This window comes from Heptranchias perlo, chromosome 17, assembly GCF_035084215.1.
Source record: "Heptranchias perlo isolate sHepPer1 chromosome 17, sHepPer1.hap1, whole genome shotgun sequence".
NCBI classification, from domain to species: domain Eukaryota; kingdom Metazoa; phylum Chordata; class Chondrichthyes; order Hexanchiformes; family Hexanchidae; genus Heptranchias; species Heptranchias perlo.
The window spans coordinates 26,189,531-26,212,954 of NC_090341.1; the positions used below are offsets into that span (position 1 = coordinate 26,189,531).

At 39.3% G+C, this 23,424-nt stretch overlaps 1 protein-coding gene across 3 annotated transcripts in view; it reads right to left on the reverse strand.

The window, feature by feature from the left end:
• arhgef3 (Rho guanine nucleotide exchange factor (GEF) 3) overlaps positions 1-23,424 on the reverse strand; it is a 308,969-nt gene that overhangs the window by 15,856 nt on the left and 269,689 nt on the right. For all 3 annotated transcript variants that reach the window (XM_067998757.1, XM_067998759.1, XM_067998758.1), the window contains 2 exons: positions 7,702-7,809; positions 2,359-2,529 (listed from right to left, as the gene is read on the reverse strand). In XM_067998757.1, the coding sequence (XP_067854858.1) occupies positions 2,359-2,529; positions 7,702-7,809 (279 nt within the window). The remainder of the gene's footprint in view (positions 1-2,358; positions 2,530-7,701; positions 7,810-23,424) is intronic.

Genomic DNA, 23,424 nt, shown 5'->3' on the forward strand with positions numbered 1-23,424 from the left:
CTCAAGTGGAACCCCGCTGGCTTTAATTGCCTGCGGGATTCCCACCAGCGGGGGCCACGCACGCAGCCCCGCACGTCATCGGGGAACCCGGATGTGGTCGGGATCGCGGCGCGATCCGGTCACGTGACCTCATATCGGGATTTTCGGGGCCCCCCCGCTGGAAACCCGCAGGAAACCCGACCCTAAAATCGAGCCCCATATCTCCAATTTCTGAGTCAAAATCATTAATTTATATTGTGTACAACAGTGGTCTCAGCAAAGATCCTTGCGGGGCACCATTTCCTACTTTCTGCCAGTCTAAGAAGCTTCCCTTAAATCTACCCTCTGTTTTCTGTTTTGTAGCCATCTTTCAATCCATTCTGCTACGTATTCCCTGACTACACACACCCTGACCATTGTAATGAGTCTCTTTACGTGGCACCATATTGAAAGTCCATGTATACCACACCCGCTGCATTGCCCTTGTCTCCTTTTTCTGTTATTTCTTCAAGGAATTCAATATGGTTGGTTAAACAACATTCCTTTTAGAAATCAATGCTGACTATTTTTATTATATCCCCTGAATCTAATGTTTTGGTATCTGATCTTTTAGAAAAAAATCTAGTATCTTTCCTACCAATGACATTAAGCTAACTGGTCTATATTTCGCTGGATTAGTTCTATCTCCCTTTTTGAAGATAGGAATTACATTTGCTTTATTTTCCAGTCCTCTGGCACTATTCCCTTGTCTATTGAATTTTTATATATGAATACTAGTTTAATGCTATCTCCTCCCCAAGTTTCTTTGAGTATCTGCAGGTGCAATCCATTTGCAAAACAATCTTTTTTTAAAAAAAGAAAAGAAATAAGCTTGAACATGAAAATTACAAGCTGATACAATTATCCTCCGATTAACCTCAGGATTTTATAATTAGCTACAATATTTAGAGCAGTGGCCTTAAATGTATAGGCCACTTAAGCAGCGAAACATCACAACTGTGGTCTAGACCCCAGAAGACCAATAAGCATTGCCACGGGTGACCTACTAATATCTGAAAATTCTTGAAAATCAGGCCCATATGGTTCCTTCCAAAGTTAAAGGATCCTTGGTCAGTCCCAGTCACTTGTGCTCAGCACCAATAACACAAGCCCAAAACTGTCTTACATTTCCATTTTAGGAGAGATTCAGACAACATATCACCCAAACCTATGTGTATTAGCAATTTTCAGACATCAGTGCATTATTCTCTCAGTTTTTTTTCTTAGGATGTGGGTAATGATAGAAAGGTCACATATATTTCCCATTTTTGCCCAAGGTAGTGGTGGTGGGCCTTCTTAATGTGCATAAGTTCATAACTGCAAATTTCCAGTTCTAGTGAGAAACATGATGTATGAAGGATTTTTCCAGCTCGACTGTATATTCTAAAAAGTTGTATCACAGTTTCAGTGCTGATCTGTAAATTAGTTTCACACAATCACTAATTGATGATAATTAACAGTTAAACATCTGCTTTCACTTATAAACCTGAATCCAACAATTACAGGATCCTTTTACAAAAAGCTCTTTTTCTTTTGTATTATTGCAACCGCTTGACAATGTTTTCATTAGGACTACTAACTTTCAGGTACTTTGATGCCACAGGTGTATTCCTTAATTTTGCGCATTATTACAATAACAACTATAGTGAGCGAGAGGATGGATTAAATGTTACCCAAATTGGAAAGAAGACAGTTAAATGATACAAAACATTTTACATCTGAGTCCCTCACAGACAAAAGATTCTAATAGCGGTATTATTTCAGTGGAAGGGTTCTCTATATTGAAAGGTAGGCAGATTATAAGGCCCTGCTAAATTAGGCAGCTACACTTCAATTATACAGGAATGGTCGTTCTTTAAATTACATATTAGTCATACAGCTATTATAGGAAATCTTTAATAAAGATTTGTTGCTGTTCATGATAACAAAACACTTGGTTCTCTATAATTTGGACAAGTCAATTACATCACTGCAGTTTTGTAATAGAATAGACAGTAATACTTTTTAAAAATTATATTCACCAAATAAAGTATCATGTAAACACAAAATCAAAAGCTAAATCTAAATCATGTAAACAACTGTGCAGTGTGATAAACAAATGACAGGTTTCTGCATTATTGAGAGAAAAATTTAGTGTTTACCTCTGTAATAAAAAAGTTTCAACTTGTTCGCACTCTCACTCCTAATTTACTAAGACAATGATGTGGGTGTTTGGAGTCAGAAAGTAAACCACATTTCCAAGCCAGGGGATGAGCATTACTAGAAGTGAAGCCCATCATTGATTAAATGAGCCCATTATTCTATTTGTTGTGAAAGAATAAAGCTGGTCTGCACTCTTACCTCTTGCCTTTTGATTTCCTTAGCCGTGAGCATTTGATTGACACGAATGTCAAATGTTTCACTCCAAAGTTTGCTATCTCGACGCTTTGCAATAGCAGGGGGCCCATGTCTAGAAGAGGGTCTTGGGGTGAAAATGTCAGGTCGGCTGTCACTTCGAAAGCTAATGGAACGCTAGAACAAAGAGGGAGGAAAGAATTGCTGCAGATTCGATACACAAAAATACTAAGGTAATAACAGTTGAAGTAGGGAGTTACGTAACTGTAATTGAATGGTTTGTTACAAATGTCACCAGAATAGAAAACTGTTTTACAATATGTAACACACTAGAGACTTTGCAATTTGACCCCTCTGGTTTAAAATGCACCTTTGCTCAGAAGATTGTTATACCATATGAAACAGACTTGCTTTAATGTCTTGCAATAATGACTGGTCCATGAACGAATGATGACTCTGCCAGCTAGTCAGAAATTTTATACACTGGAACAGGTTTTGATTAGATCCAATCCAGTTAATACAAAAGAATATAAGGTAAGATTGATTTTCAGCACAACACAAAAAATGCTGAGACTCAAGTAATGTAGAACTCTTGCTGCATTTATAAAATAAAGCCATTGGTCATGGATAGCTTGCTACTGTGCTAAGCACTCAACCCTGTAATGAGCTATTATTTCACTGGATCAGTGTACATTTGACACCAATATCACTTCAGGTTGTATTTACACTGAAACAGTAGCACTAGTTTTGCTTCATATTAATTCTAAGAAGCTGTGATGTAAATCTAGAGTTAGAAGCTGAGCTGCTTCTGAAGCAATGCAGAGTATGGCTCCCTCCTTCACTCTTCTTAACGTTGGTGCGAAGTTGTAGTGTAAATGCAGTCTCAGAGACTACTAAATGTATTTTGTATCCTTGATTTAAATACAGCAAGTGGATTAGGAGAATTTGTGAAAGAATGTTGCTGAATAAACAGTGCTAACCAACATCCCAAAAGCTTATCAGGATGTTGCACATTTTCTGAAAAAGAACAGTCTTCATTAAAACCCACAATGATGTCAAATGGAAGAGACTCGATGATGTGTTTCAATGAGATTAACTTTATGTACAGTATTTGCGAACAAGCAGAAAAAGCCTTCCAATCACTTTTTCTGTGAAGGCGGCACCTCTTCAAGTGAGCTATACATTTATTATTCAGATTACAAAGGGTCAAAAAGATTTTATTTGTTAGCTGCTGTTTACTGAATAATTTGTTCTTAATATTTCCATTCAGGTCGACATTTAATGGCTCCATCCATTATTTCCTAACTCATTAAATGTACTGGTGTCCATTTCAAATCCTTTTCTAATTTTTTTTTAAAAAGGAATGTTTTTGACTGTTTGTAATTTGCCTATCAGTAATTGTTAACGATTTTTCTTTGAATATATGGGTTCAACCCAATGAAGATGCAGTTTATAAACATATTTAGTACCAAAAGACTCAATAAGGTTCACTATAACACAAAAGTGTTTTGAAACAGTGTTTGAAAACGGTCTTTATATTCAAGTTCCTGCGGGTTAAGTGCTGCAAGTAATAAAGTCCCGCACTTTTAGTGACACTTTTAGTTCAAGATGCAATATTGTAGGACTTTGATCTAATGGGGAGGTAGGTATTAATCTTTTTAAGATGCTTTTCTATAAATGTTACTTCAATAATCTGAACATTTAGAAGATAAAAATACAACTTTAGAGCTTACTTGTGAAAAAAAGTTTCTTCTCACATCCCATAATCCTCCCAAAAGGTTTTTAATATCTGCTGAGTGAACATTTAAAAATATTTTTTTCAATCCATTCCCTGCAAAGCACCTTCTCCTGGAGAGTCCAGACATGACTAAATGTCTTCGACCTGAAACATTAACTCTGTTCCCTTCTCCACAGATGCTGCCTCACTTTGCTGAGCTTTTCCAGCATTTTCTGTTTTTATTTCAGCCTTACTCCCAAGGTCGCTTTCAGCGAACCCAATGAATAACCACTAGAAGGTGCTCAAGAGCAGCTTGGTGATATCAGCACTGTAGCTTTATTCTTTTCATTTTAGGGAAATGCCTGGCTCGTGTCTGGTAGTTCTTCACATAGATTAGAAAGTCACTGTGAAAGGAATGGTCTTTTAACTCCATGGACTCGTGCCTATGGTATCACCATTCTGCCCCGAATATATTTCAAAAGAGGTTTTGACTGTCACATTTACCAGATATCAACTATAAAAGGGTTGACCTTAAATATTACTGTAATCAATGGCAACTTGGAATCTCAGTATTAGTTTTCTGCTACCCTGCCGTATGCAAGCTTGTAAAGCCAGGAGCTAAAGCACAGTGTCTACACTCTCAAAACTTGCAGTGAGCACCAAGGTATAAATCGGCTTTCTCTGGCCATACTGCATTTTATAGACAGGAGGAAATCCGGGCTCGGTGATTGCCTTCACTTCCACTTTTTTTTACAGTAAGCAGGATCTGAAAGTGAAAACCAGTCTACAATTTCCATGGCCTTTTAGTTTCCCCCCAACAAAACTAGTGAATGGCAGTGTGGCTTACTCCCGCTATCTGTGAAAGTGACCCTCCAAGGGAAATTAGAAATATTCGTGTTTGAAAACAGTCTTTATATTCAAGTTCCTGCAGGTTAAGTGCTGCAAGTAATAAAGTCCCGCAACAGCTGTATAAATATACTTGTAGCGGTAGACAGGGTGCCAGGCACAGCTTAAGTCTAGCCAAAGCATAATTTGCTTTCACGCTCAGCACAACTGGAACTAATGCAGTTCTCTTTCAGAAACATCAGAAACTTTTCACACATAAATTCTGGGAAGAGATTTATTGCCCCGAGGGAATGCAAGAATCTCAGTGCAGTCACGCTATTTCCCTACCTTCTGGATCAAAACACTTAACCGAAGTAAATTAGTAACCTCCCTTCCCCCGCCTCTCCAGGCAAGGACTATTACAAGTACAACATGTGGAGCACAGCAGTGAAAGAAACACAACACAGCCTTATTCTGCTTTCTGCCAATGGCAAAATTCTAGATCAATTCATGACGGCACTTGCGTTCCTGGAAACAACGACCAAGGGTTAACATTGCCTGTGTGGTGCTGCAAGCAGCGCGCATCAATATTAATCTGAAGCCACAGTCAGCAACAATAAAACGCCATGAATTCAATTACAATATTTATTCCAACTCCTACAGATTTTCAACACTCCCCCTTTTAGCTTTCTCTTCACCTCAGCTGAAAGTGCTGACTCAAACAGGATTACAATTCCATGAAAGTCAACATTCCTCTCGTACAGTGCCCAATGTTTACGTTAAAAGTCCACAATCTCATCTCATAATATAATCATCTAAAATAAATGCACATTTGAGTTCCATCACAAAATGAACTGAGATTTTACTCTGAACATTTCCATTTGACAGTATCAAGAGCATTTTAATTAAATTTCCCACAATCTTAAATAAAGCTCTTGGAAGAAACTGAATGACGTAACACCGTTGCTGAGGAAACCTGGGACATTGCACTGAGGAATACAGTTCCACTGCTGCATGAGAAAGGCCAGGCTGAGTCCTGGAAATGCAGTTTGTGTTGATTCCACTTAAACTACAAGTAGTGCCATCATAAGGAACAATTGTTGCTGGGAGCCAGAAACAGCAACATCTACTTTGTACCCAGGCTGGAAATTATTTGCATTACTTCTTCGCAAAGCAATAAGGTTTCATTTATTATGTTGACTCTGTACTCTCTGCAAGACTTGCCTTTTGAGTTACAAAGTAATCATCTTTGCTGATATTCCTTTGTATCATACACAATTCAGACAAGGGCTCACACAGGGGCTTGGTGCAGCTCAGCACCCCATAAATTTCTACACTCAACTTTATGTAACATGTTTGCTGTCCAAGTACCAGAATTTTGCCTAAAAAGTCTCAAAGGCACTGAAAATGACCAGTTTCTGAGCAATAACAAATCACCTGCACAAATTGTAACCTGAAAACAACCACAATATAATACTTAGTGTGTCTAAAGACTGAAGTTTCAACATTTGTTTCTAACTTAACGCTCTTTTCTCCCCTCTCCTCTCTTCCTCTCCTGTAACCAGTGCTGGCATGCAGCTCCACAGGTGTCAGCAGTCCTCTGGTACCTCACTGAAATGTGAGTCTAAACAGTAAGTGTTGGCAGGCAATGTAATCAGTGAAGGTGGAGGGAGCATCACAGCTCTGCTTCATTTTATCCTCATTTAATGTCCTCATTTGCATATGTGTTACAGCAGACGGCACAGGCCATTTTTCCCCCATTCCAGTTCAGGGAAGAAGCCAATTGTAGTACCCCCATCTACGTGCCACTGAGCTCAGCTAATGGGCTTGGTTCCCTCCTGCTCTCTACAGCCGAGTAGTATGACATACAGTGCATTTACCCACTGAGTTTTGAATATTTATTTTTTAAAAAGTGAATTCCTTATTATAAACATTTCACTAATAGTCTGTAATGTTATATATAAAACTCTCGCTTTGTTGCTGATGGTCACTATTATGTATTTTAATGCTGCATGAATGATTATATAATTTTATAAAACTATCTTAAAGACCAGCCCCAGTGAGTGGAGATGAGAGTACCGGTCTCCGACCACTTGGGTGACATCCAGCGGGATACTCGCGCCCATTGGGAGTGGAGTTGCAGAGTGGTGACCCTCTCCCCCTCCTATTGCACCTGTCCACATTAAAAAAAAATGGTCTTTGTTACAGAAACAACCCACAGCATGATCTGCTGGATGTAAAAGCAGTGGAAAAAAATGGATTGCCTCATGTGCGGCTAGACACAGAAGAGAAGCAGATATAAAAAACAAAAATGTAACCACATATTAAGTAGTGAATTAAAATCTGGTAGGTTAATTAGAGTGCAATAAACATTTTTCAAAACTGAATTGACTTCAATGTCTTTAATCAATTCAGGCAATGGATCCCTCAGATTTTCTAGGGAGAATCAAAGTTTTATTTTACATTCTCTGACATCAGAACTAGAATGTCTGGAATTTTGCTCCTTTGACATGATAAATTCATTGTTAACTTGAAATTATTCACATGCATTCTTACTTAATCAGATAGGATGTGGGACATTTGTTAAAATGATATATATGGACAACAGATTGATGTATGGTTAGATAAATATTATAAACTATATAGTAACAGTTGGCTTGGGATACAAGTATGAAAGCGAATGTGATCCCTCACTGGACTTGTACATGCAGACGTGGTGAGTGCAAATCAACTCAACTCACTGTGCACCTCTATAATGCGCCACTCATCACTCTACATAGATAATAAATCCCACTGGGGGATCTTACCTGTAACGTCTGGCTGAATCGTTTCAGAGGTGTGGCCTTCACAGGAGGAATGAGATTAGCTAAAGATGTAACTCGGGAAAGAGGTTTCACCCGCTTGTTACTGGGTTCCTAAAAAAATAACAAAAAGGAGGTGGTGAGAATGTGTCAAAATAATTCAGCATTTGTTCCAGCCGACAAATGGTTGGGATAAACTAAGCACGATGATACCTGTGCCTGCGAGGCTGAGCAGAACTCACTGAGAAGATGTCTATCATTTCTCATGACTGGCCACAGAATGTATCTTTCATCCTTGCACATTTTTATCATTCTACATTGTAAAATTCATGTTCACATAATAATGAGCTGTGTCCCCAGAGTAAATTTACGCTAATCAATAACCAGCAGTCTAGATAACAAACCCCTCCACTGTGCTGTGCACAAGGAATTTTAATTAGACAAAAGCACTATACTTTCAGAAACATACCCACGTCAATATGTTAATTTACACACATATGATTTTAAAATTTATCAGGCTCTATCAGGAAGCTGCAGGCAATGCAAAGAGGTTTATTCGCTCTCAGTTGAATGGATATGTACCTTATATTTTTTAATCTCCATTCCCCAAGCTGTAGAAGAAACAGGTCCAGTAGACAAAATCCCAGGAAATTATTAGCAAAAACCTCCATAAAGTACCCCAAAATAAACATCTCTGTATCTGAATCGATTCCCACAGAAAATTCTGTTTCTCCTCCTCAGGCCTGTGAGGGAAATCTCTGTAGACGGTCTAGGGTTTCAGTATATGCAAGCCGTCCTTCCAGAAGAATCATTCTCTGATTGCAGTCCTATATTTGGCAGCGTGCTGCAGCATCCACAATTAGGTAGAGGTCGACACAGCACAATGCAGCTGCTTTAGTAGAATTCCAAGCAACGTGTATCTCTTCCGTCTCCCCTCCCCAGGCCATCTGTCTCAATGTTATGATGTCTGCAGGGTCGGTAAACACTTCCCTTTCCATCTTAGTGAAAGACTGCATACAATCTTTTCAGACATGAATAGCTTCACCGTTGGACTTCAAAAGGCACCAAAGTCTAATTAACAAATGTTCACCTTTAGAAATATTTCTCAGCAAAAAAATCCAGAAAATCTGGTCATATTACCTTCTGTAACAGCCGGTATCTTGTGCAATATACTTTGACTACCCCTCTGATGCTTCAATGTCTCCCAAAGCCTCGTCCTCAATTACCATCTCTGTGATATCAGCACTCTGAGGCCTTCTGACGTCAATACAGTTGCATTCATATTCTGATCAAACCTTCTATTCAGGACCCTGAATAATCCTCCTAGGGAAAAACACCTGGCTTAACAATCTGTGCTACCAGCTGACATAACAGTAGCTAATAGCCAAGCTTGCAGAATGGTACCCAGATATACAGCCTACAATATATATGGTTACAATGCTCCTCAGGTAATTGTGCTTACTTACATGTTTAATAGTATAATTGATTATAGCGCCTCATTTTTATAACTTTTGCTCAGTGACTTTCACATCTGTAAATTCAGTTTCCAGACAGATTACAGCAAGCTTACCTCTACTTAAAGGAATAGTAACCTTTCCAGATTTTCTTTATAGGTGGAATTCAAGGATCAGAAACAAGTGTAAGCATCATTCTGTTTAACAAAACTAATTACAGTTTTTATTTAACAAAAGAAAAGTTTAAAGTCAAATATTTTAAAGACAAATTCAATTGCTATCTTCCAAAAATTGAAATTGTACTTGGTATGTACAGGAAAGGCTGACAGATCTGGAACTTTGTGCTTTATGAAGTACATCTTTTGAACATTTTTTTAAAACCAGAAATATTAAGGGTACACTGAGACACAGGAGACATGGCAGATTTGTTGACAGACTGGAAGTTTCAATATTTCGTCTGATGTGCTATTGCAGCTTTAGGTCTGATTGCAGTGCTTGTTTTGGATCTGATTGCCTTTACAGTTGTAAAATTTCAACGCCAATGATTTGGCATAACAACAAAATTCTGTGCACAAGCAATTGAGGAGTTTTAGTCTACAAGACTGACAGGCCTAGTTAACATAAATAAATTATATTGATGTTAATTTCAATTAGTTTCAAAGGCTACTTAAAGCTCCAGTCCCTTACAGTTGCCTAGGTATTATTCCTTTTACAGGATCCAGTGCTGCTAACATTTTTTTAAAATTAGCTTTTGATGCTAATTATCCAGAACAATGTCAAACCTGGAAAAGGCAAACAGGTCAGATTAGTTGGTCAAAAAGTCAATGAAGTGCATATACCAACTTGTTTACAAATTTCTGTTCAAGGGAGTGAGAAATGATTGGTTCATGTATAATTTGACTATGTCAGAGCAGAGGGAAGTGGGTCATTTTCATTGTGTGCTTTAAACTCCCGATAAAAGAATAACTTTCAAAATCAAATGCATCATTTTCCTGCCTTTGTTTGGTCAGTAACTATAACATACAAAAGCATTTCTGCCAACATTAAAAGGAAACCGATCCATTTTGAATTCATGGGTTTTATTTTAATTCGCAGTTTATTTGAAGGATTAACTGGGCTCACTGTGCTGTGTATGAGTGCGTTGCTTAAAAAAAATAAATAGAATTTAATAAACACTGGCCAGAGATAATCAAACAAAATTACTTCTCAAGTAAAATGTGCAGCCAGCAATCGAGTCACAGTCAATAGCAAGTATGGATGGTATGGAGATTAGCGGCTTTTGGAGTTAGCACAGCGGCCTGCTGACAACATAAAAATAATGTACTAAAAATAAATGGTCCCCTCAAATTGACACATAAAAGTTTCAAAAATACCTCCTATGGAATTAATTTTACGGCTGTAATCCAATCAGAAGGCTCAGGTGACAGCTGTAAAAGAATTGAACCTAGTGATGTGGTTTATGATATCATCTGAACTCCTTGATTTGATTACAACCTTGTAATTACTTTAAGATATCCTTTGTTATCTATATGTATTGTACTGGGGAATGGAAAGATCAAAAGATGCAAATTTTTCACATCCATTTTCATCTCCTCCCTCCCAACTTCTTCTAGTGCACATTTAAAAAAAATTATCTTTGTTTCTCCTTCCCTCCCTGCTATGATGGCACTTGCTTACACAGCACCTCTTTCAGCTCAATTGTGGAGATTGTTCATTACTTGCTGAAGCAAATCCACTCTACCACAAATTCTGCAGGATTTCACTATCAGCTGGCAGGGCATTTCTGTAGTGGGGCGAGATGCACTGCATCATTTCCCATCCCTTTTGGAATGGAATGTTCCATTATCACTAGGAACTCTATACTATGATACCCCGCAGTTTGGATGAAAACTGATAAAGCTCGGTGCAATTCTGACAGGTATTTTTCAGTGCAGGCTGCTCGGTTTGGGAAGTAAATTGACCAACTACTTCTTTCACTTCCTCACATAAAAATTTGCAAAATAATACAAAGATATGAATAAAACTGAAAGGTACATAATGGAGAACAGTGACGCCAACAGTTTGATCTCATCGAGCCCACATAACCCAACTGAATGTCCATGTACCCCCTCATTCCCTACATACATTATTATTCCTCACTGTGAAGCTGGTTTAAGTTGCAAGTAAATACTCATTTTAATTTAAAGTTACTTTGGAGTGTTTAGAAACTTTTTTTTTGGCTGGAGGCAGCTGAACCACTTTGAGGTCATGGGGAAACTGCTATGATCTCAGAACTGCTGTGACATAAGAGGCAAGTTTAGACGGTTAAGGGGGGGGATTTAATCGAGGTGTTTAAAATGATTCGATAGGATAGATACAGTGAAACTATTTCCTCTGGTGGGGGAATCTAGAACAAGAGGGAATAATCTTAAAATTAGAGCTAGGCCACTTAGGAGTGAAATCAGGAAGTGTTTTTAACGCATAAAATAGTGGAAATCTGGAAGTCGCTCCACCAAAAAGCTGTGAATGCTGGGTCAACTGAAATTTTCAAGACTGAGATCGCTAAATTTTTGTTGTGTAAAGTTATCAAGGGATATTGAGCAAAGGCAGATAAATGGACTAACTGAATGGTGGAATAGGCTCGAGGGGCTGAATGGTCGACTCCTATTCCTTTGTAATCTGGTTAATGTCTCCATGTCTGTGCTACACTATGAGCTACCTAAGATATAAACAGGAAACTTTTAAAGAGGCCTGTCAAACTATTGATCTTCTCCAACACTTTAAAAGAGTTTTTAATTAAAGAACAAAATATTGATTTCAGAACTGAAAATGTACTCCCAAAGGGCTACTGGGAAAATGCACCACTCAGTGTAATACTAAGCCATACAGATCAGATGGCCCCAGATTAATTGATCTCAACAGTCTGGCCTAGCGTGAGACAATGGCTGGGCAGGGGGATGGAATCTGTGCTGAGGGTACAGAGTTTGTGGTGGGGGGGAGACGGAGGTGAAGATGCTAGCTTTGGTCTTCCCAATGTTTAACTGGAAGAAATAGTGGCTCATCGAAGAGTGGATATCAGACAAATAGTCTGATAGCAAGGAGGCAGTGGAGGGGTCGAGAAAGGTGGAGGAATGGTAGAGTTGGGTGTCACCAGCATAACTGTGGAAGCTGACCCCATGTCTGTGGATGATGCAATCAAGGGGCGGCATGTAGATGAGGAAGAGGAGGGGCCAAGAACAAATCCTTGGGGGACTCCAAAGGCATTGGTGTTGGGTTGGGTAGAGAAGCCACTGCAGGAGATACTATGGCCACAATTGGATAGGTAAGAGTTGAACCAAGCAAGGACAATCCCACTGAGCTGGACAACGGAGGAAAGGCATTGAAGGAGAATGATGTGGTTGAGCATTTCAAAGGCTGTACAGAGGTCAAGGAGGGATAATGCACCATGGTCACAGTCAGAGGGTGTAATTTGTGACTTTGGTTAAGGCTGATTCAGTGCTGCGGCAGAGGCAGAAACCTGATTGAAGAGATTCAAATGGGAATTTTAGGAAAGATAGGCACAGATTTGGAAGGCAACAACACATTCAAGAACTTTGGAGAGGAAATGGAGGTTGGAGATGGGGTGGTAGTTTGCAAGGAAAGAAGGGTTGAGGGTGTTTTTTTTGAGGAGGGGAATGGATGCAATTTTGAAAACAAGGTGACAGTATCTGAGGAAAGAAAACTATTCACAATGTCATCTGGCATGGGGACAGGAAGGAAGGGTGGGTGGTCAGCATTTTAGTGGGAATGGGGTCAAGGGAGCGGAGGTATGTCTTACAGACAATGAGCTTAGAGGAGCCATGTGGGGAGATAGGAGAGAAACTAGAGACAGATGCAGGTTTAGACCAAGAGGAAGGGGTGGAAACAGCAGAGGCAGCTGAATGGATGGTCTCAATCTTAGGGATAAAAAAGTTCATGAGCTCTTCTCACTTGTTGCAGCAGAGGGTGGAGTTGGCACGGGAGGGGGGATTTAAGGTTGGCGGTGGAGAAAAGAAGCTGGTGGTTATCAGTCACCACCTTAAGGAGAGGAGGGGAGAAAATTGAGCGGGATGAAAGTTAGCATACAAATGGATCAACAAAACCTTGGGATAAACCAAAGCAATCATCCAGACAGAAAGATTACCAATTCATACTGATGACCTTGGTACGGCTATTGTAAACAATGCACCAGTATCCTAGCAATCACACAGTCATTTTTTCTAGAGATGTTATATTATAAACATGTTTCATATCTAGAATCAGATATGGTTATTGTTCATGAAGCAAATTATGGTTCTTTAAAACTTACAACTTAGGTTACATTTTGAGAGAAAAAACAAATTGTTATTGCATAAAAACTTACACATGAATACTCCACTTAAAGACCTTAATGGTTAGGGACAGGATGACAGTGGGTTAGCCCACTGCTCTTTTATCTCTGACCTGGCTCAGATTGTGCTCAGAGGAGATGATGGTGTGGATAGTCTTCCCTGCGCCCCTCTCTTTCTCTCGGTCAGCTGAAAGGGCCTTAAAGTGAGGTGAATTCAGCCAATATCAACCTATCTCCTGCTGGGCATGAATCCATAGCAGAAAGCTGTGCATAATTCAAAACACATTAGCGCTGGATAGGCAGTTCACTCACAGGTTTTCGGTGTTTGAAATGGAAATGTCACACTGGTGCAGTACTAAGTGTTCTTCGGAGGTTGGGGTCAATGACACTGTTGGAGGGAGTGTATAGGAAACCTTATTCTGTAACTGGCTGAGCTATACAGGGTGCCAGAAGTGGATTGTTTTACTCCCCAGTACTGACATCTCCCACCCTGAACAATGAAAAACAAAACAGAAAAATTGCAAAACAAAAAAAAAACAAACGGCAATATTCAAAACTTCAAACCCAGTTATATTTTGATCCTGTAGGTTAGATGTTATGTATCTTTGTGATTGCTTTCCTTTATTTCAGCTATTAGTTTTAGGAATTAATTTAACATGTCACCTTATTTTTAATCGATATGAAGTGTAGTGTAAAGGTAGTATCTCTGAGCAGTAAGCAGCACATCCTTCAAGATGGCCCAACAGCCATTGCTCCCCACACCATAAACTCAGCTCTCACTATGCATGGCAATGACCACATCCAGTAAAAAGGGCTAAACCAAGTGACATTAGCTGCAATGAACATCTCTTGCCCTATTTTTTGTGTACGAAGATATATTTGGTCAGCGAGTTCAAAAGGCAATGATGGCAATGTTGCACAGCAAAAGCAACACTCAAATTTGCACGCTATTGTTTAAAATAAATGGGTGGGCTGCTCTGTAAAATGTTACGTACTAGTCACTGCAATTACCTTTGTATTACCCAATATGTTTTAATAACAACTTGCATTTATAAAGCACCTTTAACTTAGTGAAACGACCCAAGGCACTTCACAGGAGCAATTATCAAACAAAATTTGACACCGAGCCACATAAGGAGATATTAGGACAGGTGGCCAAAAGCTTGGTCAAAGAGGCAGGTTTTATGGAGCGTTTTAAAGGAGGAGTGAGAGATAGAGAGGTGGAGCGGTTTAGGGAGGGAATTCCAGAGCTGAGGATCTAGGCCTACACCTCCGTAACATCGCCCATCTCTGCCCCTGCTTTAGCTCATCTGCTGCTAAAATTCTCATCCATGCCTTTGTTACCTCTAGTCTTGACTATTCCAATGTTCTCCAGGCTGGCCTCCCATCTTCCATAAACATAAGCTTATCCAAAACACTGCTGCCCATATCCTAACTCACACCAAGTCCGGTTCTGCCATCATCCCTATGCTCACTGACCTAAATTGGCTCCCAGTCTGGGAATGCCTCGATTTTAAAATTCTCATCCTTGTTTTCAAATCCTTCCATGGCCTCGTCTCTCCCTATCTCTGCAACCTCCTCCAGGCCTACAACCCTCCTAGATCTCTGCGCTCCTCCAATTCTTGCCTCTGGCCAATTTTAATCGCTCCACCATTGGCGGCCATGCCTTCAGCTGCCTAGGCTTTAAGCTCTGGAATTCCTTCCCTAAACTTCTCCACTTCTCGATTTCTCTCTCCTCCTTTAAGATGCTTTTTAAAACCTACCTCTTCGACCAAGCTTTTGGTCGCCTGTCCTAATACCTCCTTATATGGCTCAGTGTCAAATTTTGTTTGATAACACTCCTGTGAAGTACCTTGGGATGTTTTACAATGTTAAAGGCACTATATAAATGCAAGTAGTTATTGTTGTAGGCAGCTGAAGGCCTGGCCGCTAATGGTGAAGTGAAGAAAATCAGGGATGTGCAATAGGCCAGAACTGGAGGAGCGCAGAGATCTCAGTGGATTGTAGGGCAGGAGGTTACAGAGATAGGGAGGGGTGAGGCCATGGAGGGATTTGAAAACAAGGATGAGAATTTTAAAATCGAGGCGTTGCCAGGCCGGGAGCCCATGTAGATCATCGAGTATAGGGGTGATGGGTGAACAGGACTTGATGCAAGTTAGGATAAGGTAAATTTGTTCAAATTAGTCCCTCTGCTATACAGTAATATGTTAGAACAGAACATTCTTGTATTTAACTGTGAAACCTTTTACCTTTAGAAAAAGACCAGTAATTAGAATTTCATTGAGGTACATGGAGAAGGTGTACTCCAATGCCCTATCTGTTGAATAGCCAAATCGAACACAGTTGATAGATGGAAAGGAAGAGTAATGGCTGTGATAAAACAAACAGTTCAATAGATTTCATTATGTTTCATTTATGGTTAAATTGAGAATTTTAAGCTAGTTCTTGGCCAGGGTAAACGGGTTAGAACATGAAAGAACATATATCACCTCTTTTTAGTAATACCATCCCATCACTCAGACATTGTTGAACTTAAAAAAAATACACAAAATTAATTCCAAACATTGTTCACCCACCAAAATCTCAACATTTGTCCTTCAGTATTCTTTAATACACTTCTTCCACGTGGTTTAGGAGAATAGTTGTCAGACTCTGTTACATCTACCTCCCAATACTCTGTATTGATCCATTGAGTTTTTTATGCAAGACCAACCACAGGCTTTATAATAGCAGACCATTGCCACACAGAGCTTCAGTGAAAATGAAGTTTGATCTCTGACTATTAATTGATCAAGGAGAAAGAACGAGGCAAGACAGTTTCTCCATTGTCTGCTTTGGACTGATTCAGTGACCTGAATCAATCTGCAAGGGGACTGCAACACTCAGACCTGAACAATCACAATGAATTCTCTTATATTGCTCCTCTTATTTGGTTGCATTAGCATTGTCCCCATTGCTGTAATCCTTTGACTGAGGCCACAGAAGAATGAATGAGGATGGGTGGCTGGCACAGTTCACACAATGGTCCAGCAGGGTACTGCAATCAACCTGTCTGGCTCCAGCATTTCCAGAGAGGCAACTAATCCTGACAAAGACATGTAAAATGCGGCAGCTAAATAAATATGGAACACTGCCAAGAAATCAAGCCTTATGTAAAGCCCTATTGTCAAATTTTACCTGATTGCCACTGTCAGTAGAAGCACAGATTTTGGCTCCTAGTGACTAATGCAATTTTTTAATTGGAAAAACTAATCTGTTAATTAGACGCCTCTGTGAATCCCAGAGTCTATGTTCGTATGGTCAATTATTTTGAATTTCAGATTTCTTTTCCTTTTTTAATCCTGATAGCTAACTCACATACTCTTACAGGTAATTATTTTGTTGAAATTGTCAGTATCCAGTGAATAGGAAGGAGTCTGTTCTATCCTTTTGTGCTATACAGAGGTATGAAGGGTAGGCCATAAGACACAGGGTGATGGTGATGGTAGCAAAGAGAGACATTGCTGAAGGTTGGGGTACAAAATTATTACAGGGAGGAGCAGGACGATCATGAGTGATCAACTTGGCACCAATATGGCTAGCAGGGCCAGACTTTCATTGTTGGAAGAGCAGCAGGGGTTGGAGGTACTGGAGTTCCACAACTGCTTTGTTTAGTTTATTCTTCTCCTGACACTTGTCTTTTAAAAAAGAGAATGTGTGTGCATGCTCTGCTGTATTAGATTCTCACTTAGTGGGAGGGTGGGTGTGGATTAACAAGCCTCGTGCAGAATAGGGAAGGTACTACCAGGCTGGATATGACAAAGACGTACAGTGATACAATTGAGGTTTCAGAGCTGTAAAGCATAACAATTATACAAATGTCACCTGAACTACCATTTCTATTCTATGCCACTTACTGAGCTGCAACATGCAGAATAATGCAACCAAGTTTTAAAGAAACTCCATTTCCTCTGCCTTTCCCAATTTTTTTCCTAGTAAATATCTGATAAAACAACAACTTGCATTTATATAACATATTTAGCACAGATAAAACATCTCAAGACGCTTCACAAAGATGCAGGAGAAATGAATGCTGAGCCAAAGAGACATTAGGAGAGGGCACCAAAAGCTTCTTTGAATAGGTGGGATTTATGAGGGTCTTATGAAGGAGGTGGACAGGTGGAGAAGTTTAGGGAGGGAATTCCAGAGCACGGGAGCTAGATGGCTTAAGGCACGGCCTCCAATGGTAGGGCAAAGGAGGAGAGGTTGCGCAGGACGCCAGAGGAAGAGGAAGAGTGTTGGGGGGGGGGGGGGGGGGGAGGTGGACATTACAGAGATAGGGAGGGTCAAGGCCATGAAGGGATTTAAACATAAGGATGCGAATTTTAAATTCCTGGCGTTGGGGAATCAGAAGCCAATGCAGGTTAGCAAGGACAGTGGTGATGGGTGAGTGGGGCTTGGTACGCAACAGATAAGAATGATTTGAAATTAATTTTTAAGCTAACGACTATTTTTATCCTAACCATTTATGGACATGTGTTTAAAGAATATCATCCAACATCTGCAAAAATGATACTACATTGATATGAAATGGCAATAATTCAGTAATTTTAGAGCAATGTTATAGATCTACAGTTCAAGGCTTCAGTCACAGCCTTCTTTAAGTTCCCATGATAGATCTTAACTTTTTTACAAAATGTTACACATAGTCTTCAATGAATGACTGCATTTGATTTCTATAAATTTGTCCAATGATAGAATCTTCCACAGATGAAAGGCCCTGAATATAGCAGCAGGTCATCCAAGTGGATCCTAATGTTCTGAAACATATAGTTTCAGCTGCCTGTTTTTCAAATTATGGTACAGTCTGTACTTTGAGCTTAAAGTAATTATATGGTTTGACAGTATAGCATGCCTGATTTATTTTTTTGAAAGAGATACTCCTCACTATCCAGTACAGACCTATAAAGCAAACAAGTATTGCTTCCTCCTTCTACATCAGATATCCTTGAAGGTTGAGTGAATCTTAAGTTAAAAGATGTAATTCAACTGTCTCTCTGTCTTTAGGGTTTTTTTTAAAAAGTAAATCTTGGTTTTTAGTTCTAAGCACATTCACTATTTCTATAGCTACACATCTGTGAAGACTAAACTACCATTTAATTTACATCTGTTGTCAAGGTCTGTCATTGAACTGGCTATTAAAATAAACAAATTCTACTTAAAAAAAAGTTTGGGTATGCTAACTTGAAACTTATTAAAATATTTCAGATGTCCAAAACTATTCTACAATATCATGGCAAGGAAATCTGTGAGGTGTAATATTCTGCCTGGAACCAGCAGCCAGAACAAGATTAAAACAGCTTTGTTGTATTGATTTGTAATGCAAGAACCAGTAAAAATTATTCCTGAACTAGACTATCAAAGATGAATTGGAATTGCGTGCACTCTCATGAACTAAAACCTTCCAAAAAATTAATAACTTACAAAAAGTCTTCTTCTTTAAGGTTACGTACAGTAAGGCACCTCTCCTGCATTAAAGTCTGGCTGTCTCCTCTGATTAGGTGTTTGTCAACTGCTCAAGATAATAACACGCTTGAACTTTGTTTTAAAGACTTTGCATTTAGCTGGAGGCCCATTGTGTACAGTGCATGTCAAATGTTTCCTGCTATAAGACTAACTGGATTGAGAAGTTGGATTCAAGCATTCCCAAAGACTTAAATCTGGTTGGTATTAAATTACCTCAGAGACAGATGAGCCTTTGTCCAGTGCACACTAGCATTTCTTGCGAGTGATTCACAACAATCACTTTTACCTGCACACACCCAAGAGGAAGATTCCAATGCCAGATTATGCACCTTCCTTTACTTGAAATGTTTGGTGAATTACTAATCACTAATCTGTACTGAGGTGTGCTAAATAGTATCCCGTTGACAAGAGGAATTGTTCTGGGATTTTTTACAGAATACAAACTTGTTTCACTCTACCCAATATTAACAAGAATGTTTCATAATGAAGGGCAATATTGCTATTGTAAATGTAAATGAGATGGGTTATTACTTGAATTTAAAATATATATATTTTAAACTCCTCTGATTTCCATGGGCTTAATTAGTACCTGATATGGTACTAAGCCACACAGACCAGAAGATCCCTGCACACATGCCAACCTAGAAAACTAGCAAAAGCTGACTAAAAGCTTCAGAAAAGCAATCAATTCAAAAACAGCCCTGAATATAGGCCTTATGACATATGAAGATAAGGGACTGCAATGTAAGTGCACTGGGACATCAACAGGCCATAGCATAAGCTGAAGGTACATCTAACATTTGTTCACTTTTATTGCAATGGTGAATTAAAAAATTGTTGAAGGTGTGAAATTAATTTTTGGGGGAGCTGGGGGTGTTCCTCCCACAGAAGGTTTTCATTTTCAACACCTTTTGTATATTTTCCAGCATTTTAGAGCCTACTGCATGCTGCTTTTCAAACCAAAATAGTTTCTCCTGGAAGGATAAAGTTAAAATAAATAGGTCAATGTCTTCTGTTAAAATAATTGACAGAGAAATATCATATGAACGAACCAAGCATTCACATGCTATTAAAGCAACAGTAACTTTTAGTTTATATTGCTCTTTTGAAACTGTTGAAAAGGCTTATTTTCTTTAATTGAAAATAAAGATAATTCCACATTGCTGTCACTAAAGAAGCAAAGTGCACAAAAATGTCTTTTTCAGGAACGGTTACAGTGAGCTGAATTTTGTGTGCTCAGGCACATCTGACTGAGCCTCTATTCTGGGAGTGGCAATCTATTATACTCTCATTATTAAATGTCACTCTTCATATTTGCTCATGAATGTTGACCGCTTTAATATAGGTGTTGCAGACTCTTTGCTCAGTTATTCCATGGTAACAAAGGGACCTCAACCATGTGTGCGCAAACAAATTGAAATCAGCTAAGGTACAGAATATAACCAGACACTATGGGGGTGATTTTAAACCCCAAGAACGGGTGGGCTGGGGGGAGTTGAAAAGAGTTATTTTTTTGTATCACAACCGCAAAATTTTTGGACTTTGCAGTTTTATCCATGCTGATGTTAAACCCGGAAATAAAGCCGGGTTGCTGTTGCGACCCAAAAAACAACTATTTTCAACTCCCACCCGGCCCCAACCCACCCGTTCTTGGGGTTTAAAATCACCCCCCATGACTCGCATACAAACAAGCCACTGGCCCATATCACACATTATAGCAGTACACTGTCGTATATTCCTAAATATGGAAATCTCATTATAATTTGTCTAAATTAAGTAAAGCTCATCACCATTTCAACCCCACTCTATTTCCAAACCCTGGCAATTTCACAAGTAGTGAAAAAAAAATCCTCAATAAAGCCAATGAATGCATTCACAAGAGGAAACACCCTTCTTATCTCAAAAAAAGTGCTATAACTAGTCTTGAAGAAAACAGCCAGAAAGATTCTTTGAGAAAAATTTAAAAATTTAGCAAATTATCTGTTACATACAACTTCTTTAGGGACAGACAGTAAATAAAAACACCTGTTACTGTGATTCTCAAACCATCAGCTCATCTTTTCTGCCTTAAGTTCTTGCACAGCCAACAGTGCTACAAAAAAAATGGGTCTAACAGACTTCAGTTCTGCTCCTAATTGATCTGATTGTTCTGACAACCTCCAGTTGAGCATTCTGACTGATTTGAATGGTGCATATTAATCTCCAATCCCAGAAAAAATAAATATTGATATTTCTTGTAAAATGCTGACAAGATGACTTTTGTATTGAAAAGCTGATGGGTTGCACATATGTCTCTGGTTTATGCTGAGTAGCAAACCTCACCTGGGACAGACTTGGGCCCTACAATTGGTCCCCGTGACCCTGAGCCAGGGAGAGAGAGAGAAAAAAAGTCAACCAGGATTCCTACTTCTGATTGTTATTCACTGACCCTTGATAAAAAAGTGGATGGGGCTGGTTTTTAGTTTAGCGCCTGCTTCCCGCCTGTTGAGACCACCATGAGGCCCAAGCCACTTTGAGACAGTGTGAGGGAGGGCGGAATATGCGGAGCTGACCAACTGTTGGAGCCTGGGGAGAAGGGAGCAATCCTGGGAAGGGGCTTGTGCATGGGCTGGAGTACTTTTATGGGGCCAGGAGGAGCATTCTTGCTACTCTTGGCCACCCAAAAATTAAAGTTAAAAATTTCTTTGGGCTATTTTTTGAGCAGTAGTTCACTGGTTAAGTTGGTCAATGGCACTACAAATAGGCAGAACGTACATGTTGCAAGTTCTGCCCATTTGTACCTCAAAATTACAAATGGGGCCCCAAGTATATCTTAAGACCCCGATTTGCATATTAAAAGTGGCCTCCTGCTTGAATCAGGTGGGCGCTCTGTTTGCCCTTCTCAGGACCCATCCAAGATGGCAGCGGCTGGAATACCAGCGTAAACCCAATGACATCTTCAGGCCACTGCCACCCTGTTTACGCTGGGCAGAGGCAATTAAAATTAGCCCCGATGTGTATGGCCAGAGGATAAGGACAGGATTAAGCTTAGCTTTGATACCCTTCTTTATCAAATAACCTGCCAAACTTTACTGTCTTATGAATGAGGAATGACTTCTGGGCGAGGTACGGGAAGGCTGCTGGCGCCTACAGAACATGTGTCAGCACACCAGGAGAGGAAGGGAGAATATTCATTTTGTTAAAAAAAAGTGATATGAACATTGTACAGAAGTACTGGAAAGGACAGTTTGAGCTTTATACTGAAACTAATTAATAAGAACATAGAAATCAAGAATACCTCTTTCTTGTTAACAATCTGAGGACCTACCTCCCCCAAAAATAATACGGGTTACTGATATGCCCAAAGCAAGAAAAGCCTGAAAATAAAAAGCAGCCAGGGGTTGCTGACCCATGATAATACCTTAAGCCTAAATGAGCTTCACCTAGAGATACAGGTGTGCTGTCACCACAACTCCCTCCTGTTGGGTCACTTGCTACACCCAACATTTTTAGTGTATTGAGAGCCTTAGGTTACAAACCTGGGCAATGGAGGATTCTACCTTAATAAGGTCAAAATGCATTATTAGTCATTGTTACTGAACCTTCTGTTCACACGCAGTATTGTGTCTAAAATGAAATTGAATCCTTTTACGTCAGTGTTATCTGTCAAGTGAACAGAAGTGAGGAAGGTATCCATTTCTAATCTGTGCTACTTGTTTCAGTTCTCATTACCTGAAAAATAATTAATCTTGGCAATATTGGAAAAGACTTATCAAATACAAGAATATCTTACAATAAAATGCATTTTTAATGCAGATAACACCATTCAAAAAAGGCCGTCAGATATTTCAACTATAAATTCCTTCGGAACTAATAATCAATTTACATATTTTCCACAGATTATTTATAAATTACCCTTTTGCCACATAATACCATACCTCATGTGGCTGCTGTGTCAATGTTGCTAATGTTTCTCCAAAATAAATTAAATATCAAGAGAACAGTGCATCATTTTATTGGTTATCAATTTTTAATTGTAATTAAACTTTTGCCAAACACTGACATCTTGCCCAAGCTGATGAGATCAATCAAGTTTAAGTTTGAATAACTAAAACCAAAACTCAGACTTGTTGAAGACTTGAATATACTCAGACAGACAGAATTCTTTGTTGTTAACCGCACGGTAAGCTCTAATGCTGTTGCAGCATGCTGAAGCTAGAAGGCATCCTAGTCATGATTACTCAAATAATAAAATTCTAGACTGTAGTATAACTCCTCCCTCACCTAAAAACACAGCTTGTGGGTTTGAATCAGCAGTGATGTTCTAATGACTGTTGTGTGGTTATGAATTGCACATGAAGCACAACGTTATTTTGTTAACTTTTCCTTTAAAAGCAAACAGCGCAAAAAAGGCATTTTAAAGTCAATTTAAAGACAGACTTGCATTTATACAGCACCTTTTCA